Here is a 19,610-nt window from a genome sequence, read left to right as displayed (position 1 = left end):
TTAAAGCTTCTGGAGGTTGTGAATACCCGGTTAAATGAGCAAGTCATTGTCAAGCAATAGATGAGAGTAATGTTTCTCAACTTTAAGATGTGAGGATTTCAACTTCCAGAATTCCCCAGCCAGCAGTTTTTAAGTATTGAAATCCATATATCTTAAAAGTTGCCAAAGTTGAGAAACACTTGATTATTGTGCAAACAGCTGAGTTGGCATATGTATGAATACATTTAAAAATACAACGAGGTTAATAATAATTGATAAGCAGTACTAGGAAGGGTTGGGATGTCATCAGCCAGTCAGCGTTAGGTATATGCAATTTCTGCCACAAAGAAGCTGAACAGGTTTTCCCCGAAGAAGAAGCAGAAGGTGAAACAAAGGCTACTTTAGAAGTATGGCTCAAACTTTCATAACTAATTAATATTCATAGGTTGGTGGAGAAAGGAGACAAGAACAAATTGACAGAAAGCTGTTATGATATCAAGGTTACATCTTACAACTGCCCAAAGATTCATTAGACTTCACACTTTAAAAAATCCAAGAACTTTTCTTTTTATTCTTTCCAATCTGGTAGAACTTGGATAGAAATCACACTAAACAGGTCGTGATTCTGCCCACCTGTCAGCACAATTACTCCTTGAATTGAATACAACAGGACTTGGTCTGGCAGAGGAAGATAGCAAAAGAAAGATTGAGTTTGAAAATCAGGCAAGATCTGGGGAGGAAAGCAAAAAACCCAAAGCATCACAAAAGGAAAAATATATTATGGATAGTATACATTTTAATCTTTCTTCTCTTTGGTTATGTAATGCAGAGCTGAGTGTATTTATTTTATTTATAGCCTGCCTTTATGATTTTTATAAACAGCTCAAGGCGGTGAACATATCTAATACTCCTTCCTTCTCCTGTGAGGTTGGTTAGGCTGAGAGAGAGAGTACCGGTATTTATTTAAAATAGCGTGCAAAAATATTTTTTCACTTAATATTTTACTTTCTCTGTAATTTTACACAATATATATAGCCAACTACATCTTAGCTTAAAATGTTCTTTGTGTATAACCCATGTTAAATTACAGCTCCTCATGTCAAGTAAAGGGACACAGTGACCCAGTGGCTAAGACGCTGAGCTTGTCGTTCAGAAAGGTCGGCGGTTCGAATCCCTAGCGTCGCGTAACAGAGTGAGCTCCCATTACTTGTCCCAGCTTCTACCAACCTAAGTAGTTCAAAAGCATGTAAAAATGCAAGTAGAAAAAATAGGAACCAGCTTTGGTGGGAAGGGAACAGTTCTGTGTGCTTTCGGTGTTTAGTCGTGCCGGCCACATGACCACGGAGACAGCGCTGGCTCTTTGGCTTTGAAACAGAGATGAGCACCGCCCCTAGAGTCGGGAATGAAAAGCACATATGTGCGAGGGGAACCTTTCATTTACCTTTACCTATGTCAAGTAAGCCTAGAAATTGGTTTAATTCAGTAAAACATGATTAAGTGAACAGTTTTTAAATATTTTAAATATTTTCATGATCAGAAAAATCCATTACCATCAAAAATAAATTTGACCTGATGTTACTTACTTTTAAATTTTTTAATACTTCTAAAAAATTAAAATACGCTAAATATATTCTTTCCAAAGCTTGCATGTATCTTTTCCAAATCTCCAGTAACAATAGGAAATTATGTGTCCCCCCCCCTTTAAATTAAGACCATGTGCAACCCAGTGGGTTTTTAAATATCTGTCTCTATCTCAATCTCCCATTTTCATGAAAGCCTTGTCCCAGGGCCTTGCCTTCATGGAAAAGCGGAAGGGGGCGTGGGCTCCACCATCTGCATTCCTTGCATACCTCAAGTTGGTAGTAAGGGACTGTCAGCTGTAGAAATTCTTTTAAAGTGCATTGTGCCTTCAGCCCATAGGGTGTAACATAGAGGAAGACAGGAAGAATTACTCTTGCTTGAGTCATTCTATGTTTAAATCTGCTATTAAGACTAAACAAAGCTGCAGAAAGAGAAACCGGAACTGATTTTTCATCTATTTATTGTATAGTAATTATATAGTATAGTATAGCACTATAGCTGTGATCACACATCCAAAGCACAAAAAAATCAACCACATTTTAGTCTAGGGAGTTTTGTGAATCCAAGTCTATCAGTTTATGTACAGTGAGTTGTGTAAATGTAAAAAAATAGAATAATTGAGTAGACACTGTTTAACTAAGTATAACATCCAAGTAGAGCCAATGCCAATTACTCTTAACAGATCTTAGCAGAAAACCCTCAGAAAATTTCAGATGGGAGTTCTAGTTCCTCTTGATATATTTTCCCCAACGCTGAGTTCGCACTTCCACATATTACCTATAGTTTGAATAGATTAGTATTTTTTTAACATCAGCACTATAGTTTATGGATTTCAATTCCCAATCCACAGGCTTAAAGTTCTGAGGTTGAGAAATACTGGTTTATATGAAACAAGAAATAAAGATTACCAGTTCTGCAGTGGCATTCAAATTGGCCTTCATTCCTTTTTTGTATTATTTAGGGTTTTTTTTTAATTGTCATTGTCTCTCAACTGGGAACAAAAAGAGAAGAGATGGTGCAGTTAGAGCAGCCACATGGAGCCACTTTCTGCATCTGTGTTGGTAGCTGGAAAGGAATACTCTCAACATCATTACAGGGTTCAGACAAAATGAGAAGCCCTAGTAAAATAAAGACAAGCTATGTCTTGGCATGTTGAGTGGGTCATTATTATGTGGTTTGGTTAAGTTTCATCCTTTCCTAACGAGGTGCACTTATTACAGATAACATGAAGTCATTGTCAAGCTTGCTAAGTCTTTGTAGTGGCTTACCATGTCATGTGAACACAGCCTAAAATTAACTAACTTTACCAGTTAGACCTCTGGAAGTTATACTACGGGAATATTTGCTGAGCCTCCAATTTCTGATCTAAAATATTGACAGACTGGAACAATGTCACTGGTGTGAGGGAGGGGGAAGTATTGTGGTATCTCAAAAGACTAACAAGCTGCTTATCCTTAAAGCAACCTAATCCTCAAAGCTGCAAATCCTTAATATGTGAGCCTTTATTAAAAGTTAAAAATAATACTCTGAATGTGCTGTCTATATGCATACAGTATACTGAACCCCAAAATGAGCCTATCATATTTTAGTCTAGGCTAGTTTGAAAACCAACCAAATGTGGTTAGTTTAAAATGACCTGCTTTGCAAATTTGGAAGATTGAATTAATACATTTAGCTGTGGTGTGCTCAGGTTTTGCTGAATGTGGATTATTATTATATAACTCACCTTCCAATAATCTGCTGGTGTGATTTATATGAAAATATAAATCAAGTCAGTATTTGTAAAGTTAAAGGTAAAGGTTTCCCTTGCACATATGTGCTAGTCGTTCCTACCTGTAGGGGCCGGTGCTCATCTCCATTTCAAAACCGAAGAACCAGCGCTGTTCAAAGACATCTCCGTGGTCGTGTGGCTAGCATGACTAAATGCCGAAGGCACACAGAATGCTGTTACCTTCCCACCAAAGTTGGTTCCTATTTTTCTACTTGCAGTTTTACATGCTTTCGAACTGCTAGGTTGGCAGAAGCTGGGACAAGTAATTTACCCCATTACACGGCACTAGGGATTTGAACCACTGAACTGCCAACCTTTCAATCTACAAGCTCAGCATCTTAGCCACTGAGCCACCACGTCCCTCCTCAGTATTTGAGGAATCCATAAATTTGGGGCTTTTCTAAAGAGAAAGTGGGAGCCCCAAATGATTCCTGAATTGTAAGATACATTTATTTCAAAACATTTGTTGTTTCTATTTGTTCTGTTTTATTCTAATTTAAAAAATAAAATAATCATATTTGCTATTATGCAGACCTTTCTGAATTTTATGTTGCCTATGAAAGAAGTCTGGTTCTATGCCTTAGTAATTCACATGCGGTTTCTTGTTCACCACATAATCTACTTTTCTTCAAGATTTTAGCTTTCACTCCAGCCATTGCCCAGATCAAGGTCTAAAAAAACCAAACAAATTATACAATACAGCCGAAAAAGGAAACCACTGTAGAAACACTTGGAAGCCTTTGATATGCCAGGGTTTGGGGGAAGGTGGGTATAATGAAAAGAAATACATTTGTATTCCATTCCTACTATGTTTATTAGGAAGAAGTCTAATTTGTGGTTTAATTTCATGTATAATGCAAATTTTATGTGAACACAATTAGTGAAAAAATTTAATATTACTTTCAGCTAAACACAGGGAGAGGTAATGTTAAGAATCATAAATTAATTGATCAGTAGTAGAATGGATCTCAATTTATATGAATTTGAGATTTAGGGTATTTGCAATTATAGTGATCAATCCCAATGCATAAAGCAAGTTGGGGAGACAGAATTCTAGGGGAAAATAAGGATGTGAGCACATTTAAAAATAGGGTTTGACAAACTTAGTGTAAGAAAGAAACAGACTTTCATATTAAGTCAATGTTAGTATTTGTTACAAATGGAGAACTGTGCAATAAGGAGATGAGATACTGAAGATGATTAAGAAAAGGGTTTTTTTCCCCTCAATGTTGTTATTTTACCCTCATCTCTATTAACGTATATAATTCTATCACAGGAGGCTTAATCTTCAGATCCTCATGACCTAGAAGAGGAGCAAGCAGAGAGGAGATATAAAAATGATTTTTTCGGCCAAAACAGCAGTACAGCTGATCCTGCAACAAATGCAAAAAAGAAACAGACCACGAGGAAAGTACTTATAGGCAGCCTTTGCTTAGAGCAGCAAATCCTACGATACTAGAAGGAAAAGGAAGTTAGCAGGATGCCAGACGTATTTAGTTGAAGACAGAATTGGAAAAACAGGAAAAACAGCCCGAAGACAGCAAACCCAGAACGAACTGGGGCCATTAAAAGCTCCAGACAGGGTCTCCCAACTTGGTGCTTTTCCGATTGTACAGAATTTACATTAAATGTCCCCAATCTGGCAGGAGGTGATCGCATACACAGCATTATTAACACTGTCCTTTTGGAAGGTATCAGATTGGGGAAAAGATGACGCCGTCATATTTTTTTGTTTAATTAGAAACACATCCTACGTCGACTTGAGAGCAGGGGCCGACTTTAGCATAAAGCTTCCTTTTTAAGATTGGTTCAGAAATCTATATGATCGCGAAAGGAAGGCCGAATTCCGCGATCCTGCAGTGACGCACCCACTGGGGGGAAAAAGAGGGGAGGGGGGAAGGAATGGGTCGATTCTCCTGTGCACGCAAAGCTCGTGTAAAATCCACCAGAAACCACCACCACCACCCCATTGCGAAAACCTTGCAGGCGCATTAGAAGGGTGGCTCCTTCCTGCATCCTAAAAGGCACCAGCAATAATAACCCGGACTGCGTCACGTGCGACCCAAAGAGCAGGTAGGCGGGCACGCACTAAGCGCGCCTCGCATTCCTCTCTCCCCCGTCCCCCCACCTCCCTCTCTCTCTCTTTCTGTGCCTCCTCCCCTTTTCCTGCTCGTTCCAAGGGCAGTGGGAAAGCCCCTCCCACTTTTCTCTCCTGCCTCGGCCAATCGGGAAGCGTCGTCGTTAACCCCTGGCGAGGCGGAGTAGAGCGGAGCTGAGGGAGGGGGGGGGAGAAAAAACCTCTGAGGAGAAAAGAGGACGAGGCGGCGGCAGAGGCAGCCGGGGCTTGCATTGCCCGTTTTTGATTCTGCTGCCGCTGTCATCTCCTCCCGTAAAGGGAGGACGGGAAGGAGGAGAAGAAGAAAAAAAAATACCAGGACATTATTCCGCGAGGGGGAAAATAGGACAACGGAACCTGGCAACCGTGCTCGAAACCACCCCCTCTAATTCCGGTCCCGAGAGCCAGAAGAAGGAGCGGCAACGCAGCCAGGCCTGGTCCGCGCTCGCCCTGCGCCCCTTCCCTTCGTTCCTCCGGCCGGCGTCTTGATTAGCACGAGTGACAGCGCCGGAAATGATGCCGGTAAGCAGGGTTGCGGGTGGGTAGAAAAGAGGGGTACAGTTTATTGTGGGGAGGAGGAGGAGGAATCCTAGCGGGGAATAAGCTTTTCTCCGTCCCGGGCGTTTGCGACGAAAAAAGACCGGCCAGAGGTAATCGCTGAAACAGCCTTAGAAACGATCCGGTATCTGGAATCTTAAGACCTTGATTCGAATTGGAGGCAGTTGTGGGGAGCACCGCGCCGCACGTTTTGGGGTTTTCCCTCCTTCCTTTCCCAACAGATGCAGGAAGGATTTTCCCTCTCCTCCCCCCCCCCAACCCTTCTGTGCCATAAGCAGCTGGAAGTGACAGGACCAGGCTGCTGAGGGTGGTTTTCCTGTAGGAGGTGAAAAGGTTAGATGTTGGGGTTATCTGAAGGACTGATCGGATTATAATCCCCCTTCCTATATTTCATACATACACACACACACATATACATACATATATACATATACATATACATATACATATACATATACATATACATATACATATACATATACATATACATATACATATACATATATATATATATATATATATATATATATAGTATGTGTATATACACACACACACACACACACATGCAGTTAGCTTCTCTCAGCCTTCCCTAAGAAAGGTTGCCAATCCCCACCCCCAAACCATGAGTTGTTACTTCTTACATTCTTACAAGGTTCTTACACAACCTTACATTCCTATGTATGTTAGGTTCAAGGAAAGGTTGGTGGTTTTGTTTTGTTTTAATAATCGGAATGCTGTGTCCTTTCTGTTTTTTGTAGAGTTGGGAAAAACTGAGGTGTATGAGCTCTCTGGTCTTTCATCAGGCACAGTCAAGGGGTTATCTGAATATGCATCAAAGAAAAATATAAATAGCTGTATGGTGAAAAGCTAGGATGAGACACATTCTTGGTGCAATCCTATGTCTACTTTTGTATGAGTAAATCCCAATCTAGAAAACCTTACTCATGACTGAGAATAGTTGGATTTCTATGTAACAGAAACAGGAAGTATTAGATGAGGCTGCATAGTTCATTCTCTGGGTTTCTGTGTTTATTTATTTATTTATTTAAATAAATAATTTGTTGCCTCCTGGAAACATGCTTGCAAAATGTTTTGCTGCTCATCTCAACATAAAAGAATGCGACCTTGCCTTGGTGCTTTATCTTTTTCAACATTGATAGGAATTATTTATTCTGTTTATCAGCAATCTGGTTTCTGTTAGATGGCTGTGTTTTATTTTCATATACATACATACATACATACATACATACATACATACATACATAATACATTACTTATTTGCTTGGCTTGGGAAATTATTTTTCCTGAATTGCTCTTGATGTACAAAAGAAATTGCATGGTTTTTAGAAAGAAGTATATCTAATTATACATTTCTTTTTAACTTCCAATAAATAAGGGAGGGGCAGGATTCCTTGTATTACTAACCATTGAAAAACTGCTTGAACATGAGAATATGAGTAAGAAATAAATGTTGACTGCATGGTGGAATTATAAAGTAATAGTTTAGATTAAATTTCTGTAGCATACAGCATTTTAGTAAGAATGAGGCAAACCTATTTGGTTAACTCCCACTCATTCTGTGATGATGGTATTTTACAGTTGTGAAAAACAGGGATATTAGAATTACCGTATTTATCGGCGTATAACACGCACCGGCGTATAACACGCATCCCCCATTTTAACACAAAAATTTGAGTAAAATTTTTTTTCATTAAAAATAAATGACTTGGAAGCTCGGAACTTAATGTTGGATTAAAATTTATAACATTAGAACATGAATTATAACATTAACTCCTCTTAAAAGGCAAATATGAAATGAAAAAACACCTCTTTGAGCAAAAAGTTATTTCCATTTTCTTCCTTATATAATATTTTCTGTTTCAACATAAAGTGCCTTCCTTCCTTCCCTCCCTCCCATCCCTTTCTTTATGTTTTCTTCATGCTTTCTTTTCTTTTTCCTCTGCTCTTTTTAAATCCCCCCCCCTTCTTCTCCTCCTCTACATTTAGGTTGGATTAGTTTGTACAACGGTCATCAAACTTCTGAAGTAAAAATAAATAAATAAATCATATTTAAGAAGAAGAAGAAAAAGGAAGACGTTTTTAGTTAAGTCAAACGTTTTAATAAAAGTTTCATCTTTTAAGATTTGTCCAACACATCCAATTGTAACCTTAACAGTAAAGAATATCACCCCAGCTGCTAAAGGTTCAACCAGTCTGAGAACCATTGAAAAGACAACAGTGCAAAATCCAAAAGACACAACTTCCTCACCGCCATTGCTTTGGTACCAAATCTTTGAGGAAGGGGCTCCAGAAAGAAGGAGGAGGAGGAGGAGGAGGAGGAGGAGGGAACCAAAGAGAGGCTTTTACCGAGTCTGCGCCCCACAGCCAGGACCGTCCTTGCGCCTCCAGCCGCGTTTCTTCCCCGCAAAGCCCTTCGGGCAACCCGAGAGTTCCGCTTGACGCCAGAAGGGCTTTGCAGGAAGAAACGCGGCGTTTCTTGTGTGTGTGTGTCTGTCTGTCTGTCTCCGCCATCCCCAACCTCTACACCTTGCAGGACTGCTGCGCCTTTGAGAAGCCGGGGTGGGGGGGAGAGGGGGACGGGAACGACGCCTAACCCCCACCCACACAACCCGGTCCCCGGGAATGCCGCTCCCGCCGTTCAGAAACCGAGGGGGAGAAAAGTTCAAAAGCCGCCGGAGCCAGCTGGAAAAGGAGCGACTTTCCCCATTAGCCGGCGCCCTCCGCCAATCCGCAACGGCCTCGCAAATTAAAAACCGAAGGAAGGCGGCGAGCTCAGCCAAGCGCGGCCAGGCAGCCAGCGGCGCGCACCGGCTTCCCAGCGCAGGGAACTTCTCCGGCGGCTGGGGGGAGGCCGTCAAGCGGAACTCTCGGGTTGCCCGAAGGGCTTTGCAGGAAGAAACGCGGCGTTTCTTCCTGCAAAGCCCTTCTGGCGTCAAGCGGAACTCTCGGCAACCCGAGAGTTCCGCTTGACGGCCTCCCCCCAGCCGCCGGAGAAGTTCCCTGCGCTGGGAAGCCGGTGCGCGCCGCTGGCTGCCTGGCCGCGCTTGGCTGAGCTCGCCGCCTTCCTTCGGTTTTTAATTTGCGAGGCCGTTGCGGATTGGCGGAGGGCGCCGGCTAATGGGGAAAGTCGCTCCTTTTCCAGCTGGCTCCGGCGGCTTTTGAACTTTTCTCCCCCTCGGTTTCTGAACGGCGGGAGCGGCATTCCCGGGGACCGGGTTGTGTGGGTGGGGGTTAGGCGTCGTTCCCGTCCCCCTCTCCCCCCCACCCCGGCTTCTCAAAGGCGCAGCAGTCCTGCAAGGTGTAGAGGTTGGGGATGGCGGAGACAGACAGACACACACACACACACACACACACACACACACACACACACAAGAAACGCCGCGTTTCTTCCTGCAAAGCCCTTCTGGCGTCAAGCGGAACTCTCGGGTTGCCCGAATGGCTTTGCAGGAAGAAACGCGGCTGGAGGCGCCAGGACGGTCCTGGCTGTGGGGCGCAGACTCGGTAAAAGCTCTCTTTGGTTCCCTCCTTCTCCCCCTCCTTCCACAGTCTGTGTGACGCTGCCGCCAGGCTGAGATCGGCGTATAACACGCAGGCAGGGTTTAAGCTTCCAATTTTAGTTTTAAAACTGCGTGTTATACGCCGATAAATACGGTAATGAGTTTGCAGAACATGCAGATGATTGTAGATCTCTGGAATGGAAAACATTTACAAACATAATACATAAATGGGCGATAGTTTTATTAGACTGACACAAAATGTTGCAAAACATTTTGCATGGTTTCAAATTTTTGAGAAATTTGAGTGATTTTTGTAGCATTTTGATTGGTCTTAGTTAAGGTATTACCTAACTTGTTTTTTTTCTCATGAATCGGCATGACTGTCTTTTTGTTTGGGTGTATGTAAACTTAATGACTGTCTTTGCAGTTGAAGTTAACTTCCTGACTTCATTCAGTAGATTGTTCTTTAGATTGCATTCAATAAATAGGTATAAGGCATGTCACTGGATGTGATTTTATGAAATGTGCCATTTAGAAGTTTCTGCTTTCAAAGTATTAGCTTGCAAAATGATCGTAACATTATTAGAAAGCAAATGTAAAATGAAACCTAATCATCTTTAAAGGCATTGTACCGCTGAAGTGAACCTTCGTTTTCTAAGTACTGTATGATTTCTATATAATTGTGTTTATCATTTTCTCTCAGCTCTCCTTCCTGCTTTTAAAAAATTATGGAGCACCACAAAAGAGCTTTTGTTTCTATTGATATCTACTATATTAAAAATTAAAATAGATACATTCACCAATACCATCATTTCTTACAATTGTTTGATGGGATTTTAATATTTTATTATTTTTCAACATAGGCTGGCAATTAATTTTGATTTTGAGGACTCCTGAGAAGGTTTTGGGAGTCCCCCAAGGTCCTAGGGCCACACTTTAAGAAACATTGTTCTGTTGTATAAATGTTTTAGCATTTTTATATTTTTCAATTTTTCTACTCTTTTTAATATTTCTATATTTTATATCCACAAATTCATACATCAACTGTGGTAATTTGATATTACATCACATTTACATTAATGAAGGAATGCTTCAGATCTTTCAGGAAAAAATAGTAGCAAGGAAGAGAGTTTCCATAAACATGGAACAGATGGCTCACCCATTCCTGTAGTGAAGTCCCCTCAATTATTGCCTTATTTACTTTTTTTTTGTTTCAGCCTGCACCATTGTTATTTAATCCATACATTGACTTACCAAGAGTAATGAAAAATCCTGAAGTACACATGCCTAAGGCATTATATACTATATACATTGTATATACCCTAGTGTACACTGGTAATATACTGCTGTTATTTTTAAAAGTGGGATTGTATAGGCTGCTAAAATGACTTGGCCCTTATTGTCATAATCTCTGATTATTAGTAAATCAAAGTCAAGGGTTTTGGGAAACAACACCATAGCCATAGGTGGCTATTAGATGATGAGCCAATAAAGCAAGTTAATATCTTTCCTTACCTAGGGGTAGTTTTTCTGAGCCTGGATCTTGGTTCCTTCATCATCAAAGGAGCTCACTTAGAACAAGAGCTGGAATGAATCTACTCCCTAAATTTAAAAAAAAAAACATAGCTATTCAGATTCCTTACCCCTAATTATTAAATTATGTAAGGCCAAGATCATTTCAGTGCTCTTATATTGAACTGAAGTTTGGTGCTTAAATATCAATGCTAGAACAAACATAATGACAGCATTTGAGAAGTATTTGTGGTCTGGATAAAAGACTTCAGCTGCCACAGATAAAGCTAAATCGGGAATTTATACAAGTTGTTCTTTATCTAAATTCGGGGCATATAATTTTTGGTCCAAAGTTAATGCTATGGAAACTAACAGACTCCCAAAATTGTGTGTTATAGAATAGACAAAAACTCAATTAAAATTGAGTTTGAATTGTACAACTGAAAAATTATATTAGGAGTGAGGTGTCCCTGTCTCCTATACAACTGGAGAAAAAGCTAAAAAAATTATTGCACAATATATTTTTTTTGGATATTGAAGCACAAAAAGATATACCCATCCTCAGTAAGGTTGGCCTATTGAAATGAATGAGAAATTCATGAACTATAAATGTACTTTTCAATTGCCTAATATCTAAACACAGAAAAATCTAAACATCTTATGGAAGTGTTTACAAATGCAAGATTTAAACACCTTGGACACAGTACCTAAAAATGAAAGATTTAACTAAGTCCTTGGCAAAGAACTCACTTGAATTTGTGGAACTCCAGAGATAGAAGATACAACACATATATTATTTCAATGTCAACTTTATAAGAAAGAGAATGGGTAGTATCTTGGACCACCTGTTAGGATTCTTACATTAAAACAACACGCTTCATATCTGGTCAGAATTCAAAAATCATATATAACATGGTTCTATAGTTGAATAAGTCTAGTTGAGGTCTGCATATGTGGATCCGACCTGGGTAAATTATAGTGGTGACGTAGAAATATGGTTCACATTCTATATTTTATTCTTATTTAATCTGTTTCTTTTATCCATTTTTACATATGGTTTTATTAATGTCTATGTTTTATAGTTCAAATTATGTCAATGAGTTTCCATATAATGTTTATTTTTTGAGTAAATTTTTATTTATTCAGAAAATTAAGATAAAATACAAACTTCAAAACAATTACAAAAACAAAAGATTTACAAAGCATTAAAAATAACAATGTACATTAAAAGGACAAAGAACAAAATCATATATACATATATGTCGCCTCTAGTTGAATTCTGATAAATATGTTACAACAATATTAGTTTCCTTCCCTTGCAAATCATGCCCAAAATTTATAAACTTCAACATCTATTTGCAACTAATTTGTCATCTATCTACTATATATATAAAAGCAAAGTAATTAACAGGTGAACCAACAGCAAAATGTAACTTAAAAGTCCTCTGTTAACAATCTATTATTGTATTTAACACGTAGAAAATCTACAATGGCGTTTTATCTATTATAAATCACCACAATCATTATTTCTGATCCTTCCAGGAGCAGATATCCTCATTTGATTCTTCATAAGAAAAGTTTTCCTTAAGATTATGGTTGAGAATTTTCTCAATAATTGTATCTTAAATTCTAGAATCATAAAGCTCTGTTGTCAATCCATCTCCTCCCGCCCCCCCAAACCCCCATCAAGTTCAATTTTTTTTCCAGTTAGGTATAGTAAGTCCATTCCCTAATCATCATCAATCTTCTTAAGAAAGTCCAGTTCATTGATACTGTTAACTCCAAATCTATAGAATCCACATCTCTTTCAGGCTTCTTCAGTGAACTTACAGTTTCCAAACCAACTTCCTTTTAAATCTGTCAACAGCAGTTTAGATTCCAATCCATCCAGTTGTGAGTCTAGGGTTTGACTACAATTGCTTATGTTGGGACATTATTTTTCTCATTTTTTAACCAAAGTATTCCACTTGAACTTGTAGGTTCAAAAACATTTTCCCTCTCAAGGCCTCTCAAATGGCTTTATCTTTAAGTTAGTACATTGTTTGCATTTTTAATATAATCCTGTAATTGACATTTACAACCAGACATAAACAGTTCCTTTCAAGGACAAGGGAGTTAGCTATACTGTGACAAAGTAGCCAAAGAAAAAGTTGAGATGTTTCTCACAATAAAGAAGGATGGGGGGAAAAGGAAAAAGGAAAATTTCCATCAAAAAAGAGCTTTTTAAAAGTTAAGAAAATGTGAATTACCTGTAGTGAAAATCTAATGCAAATGTGAATCCAAACAGGTCATTTTCACTACCCATCAAATATATGTTGACTACCATACAGAAAAAAAATGAAAGTAATTCAGAATTGCAGAGTAAAACCGTGAAAAAAACATTGAAAAATTCATGTTAAAATCTAACAAGGGGTTAGAGTAAATCAGCATTCAACCAGTTCACTTAACTTTTAAAAGAAAGATTGAGTAAAAAAAGAAAATTCAAAAGACTTGGAGCATTCAGCAGCAGTATCTTTTGGCCAAGCTGACTTGGGAATTCTGGGAGGTACTCTTGACAGTAGTTCTATTAGGAAAGAATGTAGCATCTGTGTTTTTTTTAAAGCTTGGAGTGAAGATAAGTAAGGGAAGATATGACATCATGCATGTATAACTAAATATGGATATTATTTTTTTCTCACATTGATAGATATTGCTAAATGAATTTTTATTGCTAAATGATATGGTTATAAAATGCAATGTCACATGACTGCACTACTTAGTGATGGCAGTTCAAGCAGACCCCAGTTAAGCAAAGACACTGCGGATCATTAAGTGAGGGCCTCATGTGATCAATATTTCTGACTTCCTGCCTGCTTTCCCATTAACTTTGCTTGTGGAAAGCCAATGGACAAACTGTGATTGCATAATTGTGGGACATTGTGAAGGTCAGAAATTTGGTCTGGTTGCTGGAATCATGATTGCAAAGGTACTGAAACAGCTGAAACTTTGAGGACCAATTGTAAGTATGTAAGCAATTGTAAGCATGTGATGCATGTGCAGTGGGCAGGGCGCAATGCATTATGGGTGTGGGCGATTTCAGCACACGAGAAAAAGGTTAGCCATCACTGATCTAATTTTTTAAAAGTAATGCCATATTTTTCTAAAATGTTATCTTTAATACAGAATAGAGGAATAAATTAAAATACATTTTGAAGTTGTAAGGAGAAATGTTAAAATCTTAACTCTACAGTTACAAATAGTTCTTCAGATATGATTGGTCATTTAATGACTGTTGAAAGTTATAATAGACCCATCCAAAAGCTACATATGACTTTGTTTCAAAGTTGCAAACTCTGCAGAGTCCACCTAGACATTTGCCCTTATGACTGTCTGCAGAGATATTGCAGCGCCCCCACCTATCTATTTCTCCCCCCATCCTCTCCTGCTCTTGGCCTGCTTCCCCCTCCCCATTAGATTCCACACAGTCCTCCACAATTCACAATCACCACCTTATGAAGATCTGCAGAGCTCCGGAGGTGGGGGAAGAGAAGGAGAGGAGGTCTCTCTTGCTGGACCAGGTGGGAGAATTCTACAAGCAGCGTCTTTTTCGACCCAGCCACCTGTAGCCTAGCAACAAAGCAGATAAGCAGCATGATGAGGGAAAGCCCTGTGCTTTGCCAAGAACTTTAATTCACCAGCAAAGTAGTCTTTTCCCTTCTGCACAGAGAATCTTCTGTGTTTTGAAATCTGAGCTAGTTCTGGTCTGTCTTGCTGCATGGAGGAGTAAAGGCCGTTTGCTGGTAAATTAAACATTTCTTTGTAAACCATAGAACTTTCCCAAGCTAGCCAATCATGGTGCTTAGCTGTTGTGAAATTTGAGCTAATGTCAGGGTTCCAAGTAATACGCCCATAGCAAACAGAACTCCGAGTCAGGTGAATTCCTCAAAGAACAGTTTTATTGGATATATCATATTGGCATTGGTGGGTGAAAACTTACTCTGAATGTTCCTGCGGTTTTCACCTAATTAAAACTAAAAGTTTTCCCCCTTCCCCAAACAATCAGTCACATGGTCCAATCACAGTTTTGTCTGGTTGCTTGTTAACTTCACTCCTTCTTTCTTTCCGACCACCTGTGGGAATGTCCTTGGTTCCCAGGAGAAAGTATTTTGTTTTGGCTACAAGCCCCAGCTATATCTATTTCCCCCTCCCTATCCCCCAGCTCCAGTGTGGCAAAACTGAAGCCTCAAAATGTCCTTGGTCAGGTCATCTCCAGGGTTGACAGCTAGCTCAGATTTCAAAATGCAGAGGTTTCCCTGCATGGAGGGGAAAGGGCTGCTTTGCCCAGAGCTAGCTCAGATTTCAAAACTTGCTCACATTCCCTTCTTTCCCCTTCTGAGATCTGCAGATCTTGCACGGTAAGTGAGCAATTGTGAGGGGCAGAGGAAGCCCAAGTGGGTGTGGGGACTCCAGAGGGTGGGAAGTGGAGTATGGGTATTTTAGGAGACGGGATACCTTGAGAGGAGCAAGGCAGGTAAGCTTCTGCCTGCACTAGGCCCTCCAGAGTTACTTGTGAGGCATGCCATACACACTTAATGACCTGTACATTTGTTTAATAAATGTGTTGGGGAAAGCAGAGATGAGGGATCATTAATGGTGTGGCTTATTTAACATTTATCCTGACTTCAGTCATTAATGGGCAGGCTCCAATATAATGGTTAACCTTTTTTGGATAGCACTAAGCTTTTCAATACTTTTGCATTTGGAATAAGTTTACTGCCCATCTGTGTAAATGACTATTTTTGACATTTTTTAAATAAAGTGACAATGTTATTAAAGTAATTGTATTTTGGTACTGTTAATAATTGATTATACTCTAAGTACGATCACAAAGAAAATGTGATGAATAAAATTAGTTTCAAGAATGAATGATAATTTTCTAAATGTGATAAAATATTTAACATGCATATAAACATATTCATAAAATATGAAATATTAAAATTATTTTATTTTTCATTTTAATGTCATATTTGGGGTTGATGACCTTCAACCCCAATTCATTATCAGACTTTAAAGCTGAGAGAGTAAAAAAAAATCTCTTAATACTACAGCCAAGTGATTTTTTTTCTTTCATGAGAATATGATTGACTGCACTAAAAAGCAATTCATCAAGTTACGAAGTTTGAAAAGTTAATAAGAATGTTAATTAAAGTTTATTTTTCATTTGTAGTTTGATCAAAATCATTTGGTTCTGCAAGAATCATCACTATTCACATTTATTGAATTCAAATTTGCATGTGTTATAAATAATTCCATTTTTTTCTTTATACATCATATGTATATTATGCACACTTATTTGAAAGGATTCATTATGTATACATCAATCTTCAAATTTATTAAGTCAGTGAATCATAATCTTATCAGCTTTCAGAACATGTAAATAACCTCCAAATTTCTCTGTCAGCTCTTTTAAACTCATCTTTGAGAATAGTTCAGGAAATTGATAGAAATCTTTCTGCAAGATATGTTATTATCTCTAACTAATTTGCTGTTGCAATTAATATTTACAGTAATCCTGCTTATCCTGAAGTTTTAGATTAATTTAATTAAGGTTCTGAAATACCTTAGAAAAATTACATTCCATTTTTCAATCTTAATGCAAAAATCAATCTTATGTTTGTAAAAAATAAATCTCTAATACTCTTCTGAATAATTCAACAAAATATATCAAACAGTTGCATTTAGAAAACCAGAAAATATTCAGTATAATAAGCCGGAAACACACTGGCCATTACTTTTATGACAAATATGTGAAAATTAGCATTCATTCTTGAAACTAATTTTAATGTTGTTGTATTCACAGTATTTAATGAATCATGTAAACATGGACTTAAGTATTTGACAACATAATGCTGTTATAAGTAACATAATGAGCACATAAAACATCTGGAACTTCCCCTTTCAAAAATCCCCTTTCAAATCTCTTAGATGTGATAAATTGCAGTATGTGATAAAGATGCAGTAAATCAGTCTATGACCTTTTCAGAACATTTTAATTGAGTGTTACTTCCACTATTGAATGTCTGTTAAATAGTTCATTTTAATACTCCAATCTTTATCGCCTGTTTAGGTGCTTTACATGAAAGTGACCATAAAGATAGAATGGTTTATACTAAAATTTAAATGCTGGCTGTGTTGACGCAAAAGCAATGTATTGTTGGATTAGACAACAGATTAGATTAGATTCAAATTTAATTGTATTGTGTGAGTTTAGCATGTGTAGTTAATTATGGTTTGGGTTGTATGAAAACAATAAATTCAATAATGGTTGGTTCAGTGGTTAGTGTGTGTGATCACAGCTGATTGATTATGTGATTATGTTTTCAATCCTTAGCAGCACATAGATACATTTACTCAGTGACTATCACATTAGCCTAATATATTTTAGTTTAGCATATTGTCCAAGCATAGCATATAGTTTTTATGTACTGATTTTGAATATCTGATGACATATACTAGATAGAGAAAACAAGAGTTTATATTTAAAAATCTTACAACAGTGTAAATGAGTATTATCATTTAATTATAACAACAGCTTAATAGAAACTTCAAATATTTCTGTATAACAGAGTTGGAGATTACTTACTGTATATACTCGAGTATAAGCCTAGTTTTTCAGCCCACTTTTTGGGCTGAAAAAAGCCGCCTCGGCTTATACTCGAGTCAGTGAAAAATTTGCCCGAAATGGAGGAGAAAAAGGGGCGGGGCCATCCGCTGGGTGACACTCGTGAATGGCCCAGTGCCCCTGTGAGTTTCCCCTCCCTCTGTGTCAGTTTGCCGCGCAGCGCGCACCGCACCATCCCCCCTCCTCACGTTCTAATGTAATGCAGGGCTGTCTTACGATTCCCCTTCCTCCCCCTCCTGCCGCTCTGCAACGATGTCCCACCTCTTCTGGTACAGTGATCCAATGATAGGAATCACTGTGCCGTGTGTCATAGGAGGCGGGACATCGCTCCCGCGGCTGCACGGGACATCATCATCACAGCGGGACATCAGCATCATGAGGTGAGTGAAGTATTTCATTGAATACACCGCTAGTTTACTGTTTTTCTTTGAAATAAATATTCAAAAACATTATTGGTATCTATTTTTATTTTTGAAATTTACCGGTAGCTGCTGCATTTCCCACCCTAGGCTTATACTCGAGTCAATAACTTTTCCAGTTTTTTGTGGTAAAATTAGGTGCCTCGGCTTATATTCGGGTCGGCCTATACTCGAGTATATACGGTATAAAAAGTAATTAAAAATATTCTGTAAAACTCTTGTAGTACTTGGTAGCTGCCCAATAGATATGTTTTATGCATCAGAAGAGACTGAGAATTTTTATATTGCAATAGAAAAACATTTGAGCAGCAGTAGTAATATAAGAAAATTCTATCTTTAAAATTGCCTTCTCCATGATTACAAATCTCAAGTTCTAATTACATAGATGGTTTTAATCATTTAGCACAATAGTTGGTATTTGGATACAGAACAAATAATTTCCTTTTTAATCTGACTAGCAAACATGAAAACAGTAATAGAAATGATTTGAACTATTCCTTTCATCAGCCATTAAATGAAACTCAAGAGTTTAAATATTCAGAACCAAAGTTTGCTCAGTCAACTCATTTCTGATGGAGAACTCAGTTAATGGCAGACTTTAACCGATTTGTTTTGAGAAATTGGCATCCTATGGGCCACGGTCAGGTGTGACCCACTATCTGAAATCATCTTGCCCATACCCCCTAAAATAAATGTTTTATCCACCTGGAAGCAACAGTCCTAAAAAATGAGGGCATCCATTCTGGTGATGGATTCATCAGATACCTTGGTACATTTAGAGCAACAAGTGTCCTGCCCAGTGAAACAAACTGTGAGGTGGAGCAAGGAAGGAGGAAGACATAGTGGTGGCAGCCATTCTCAGAATGCATGTTAACTGAAGTTGTGTGGGCAAAGAAGAGGCAGTGACCTCTCCTGTTTTCCTGGGCACTGCTTGGAGAGTCCAAGCGTGGGTTAAATACAGCCAATCTGCCCAGGACTGACTTGAAACTTTTAGACACGCCTCTGGCGCTGACCAGTCTCCAGTTTTTTTCAATTCAATCATCCCAGTAGACGCACTTCTATTCATTCCCAGCAGATTGCTTGGACTCTCCAATTTTGTTTTTTACCTGTTTTGGTTCCTTAATTTCCTTTGCAAGCAGGCTTGGTGAGAAAATTGTTTCCTTTCCCTTTAATTGGCTCGTTTTCACCTCTCTCAGCCTCTCCGGTGTCCTGGGTTTAACCGGGCGCCACGAGGCTGCAGGCAGCTGTCGATGGAGCTGTGTGGGTCGGAATGCTGATGCCCGCGCAATTGCAGCTGCTCTGCTGTGATCAGGCTCCCCACTGAAGTCTCCATTGCTTCCGACCGCGCTCGTTTAAAGCAGCCCGCACGGGGCCTCCAGGCTTTGCAGTTGGTGTTCTAGCAGCCATTTTGGATTGGTCGACAGTTGCTGTGGCCATTTTGAGGAGGTCAAAAGTTGCGGCCACCGTTTTGTTTGTTCTTTCGTTTTCCCACATT

General features: G+C 38.9%; 1 protein-coding gene across 1 annotated transcript in view; it reads left to right on the top strand.

The window, feature by feature from the left end:
• The first annotated feature begins 5,628 nt into the window (after nucleotides 1-5,628).
• The window catches only part of PPP1R13B (protein phosphatase 1 regulatory subunit 13B), a 61,100-nt gene continuing 47,118 nt past the window's right edge, over nucleotides 5,629-19,610 (top strand). Inside the window, exon 1 of the mRNA XM_087726976.1 lies at nucleotides 5,629-5,969. Within this exon, the coding sequence (XP_087583102.1) occupies nucleotides 5,961-5,969 (9 nt within the window). The 5' untranslated portion in view covers nucleotides 5,629-5,960. The remainder of the gene's footprint in view (nucleotides 5,970-19,610) is intronic.

The sequence above is a fragment of the Thamnophis sirtalis genome, unplaced genomic scaffold (genome assembly GCF_051295495.1).
Source record: "Thamnophis sirtalis isolate CommonGarterSnake01/CBP01778 unplaced genomic scaffold, rThaSir2_p1.2 scaffold_1, whole genome shotgun sequence".
Lineage (NCBI taxonomy): Eukaryota > Metazoa > Chordata > Lepidosauria > Squamata > Natricidae > Thamnophis > Thamnophis sirtalis.
Note: the sequence above shows the minus strand (reverse complement) of the source record. Positions and strands in the feature narration are given on the sequence as shown.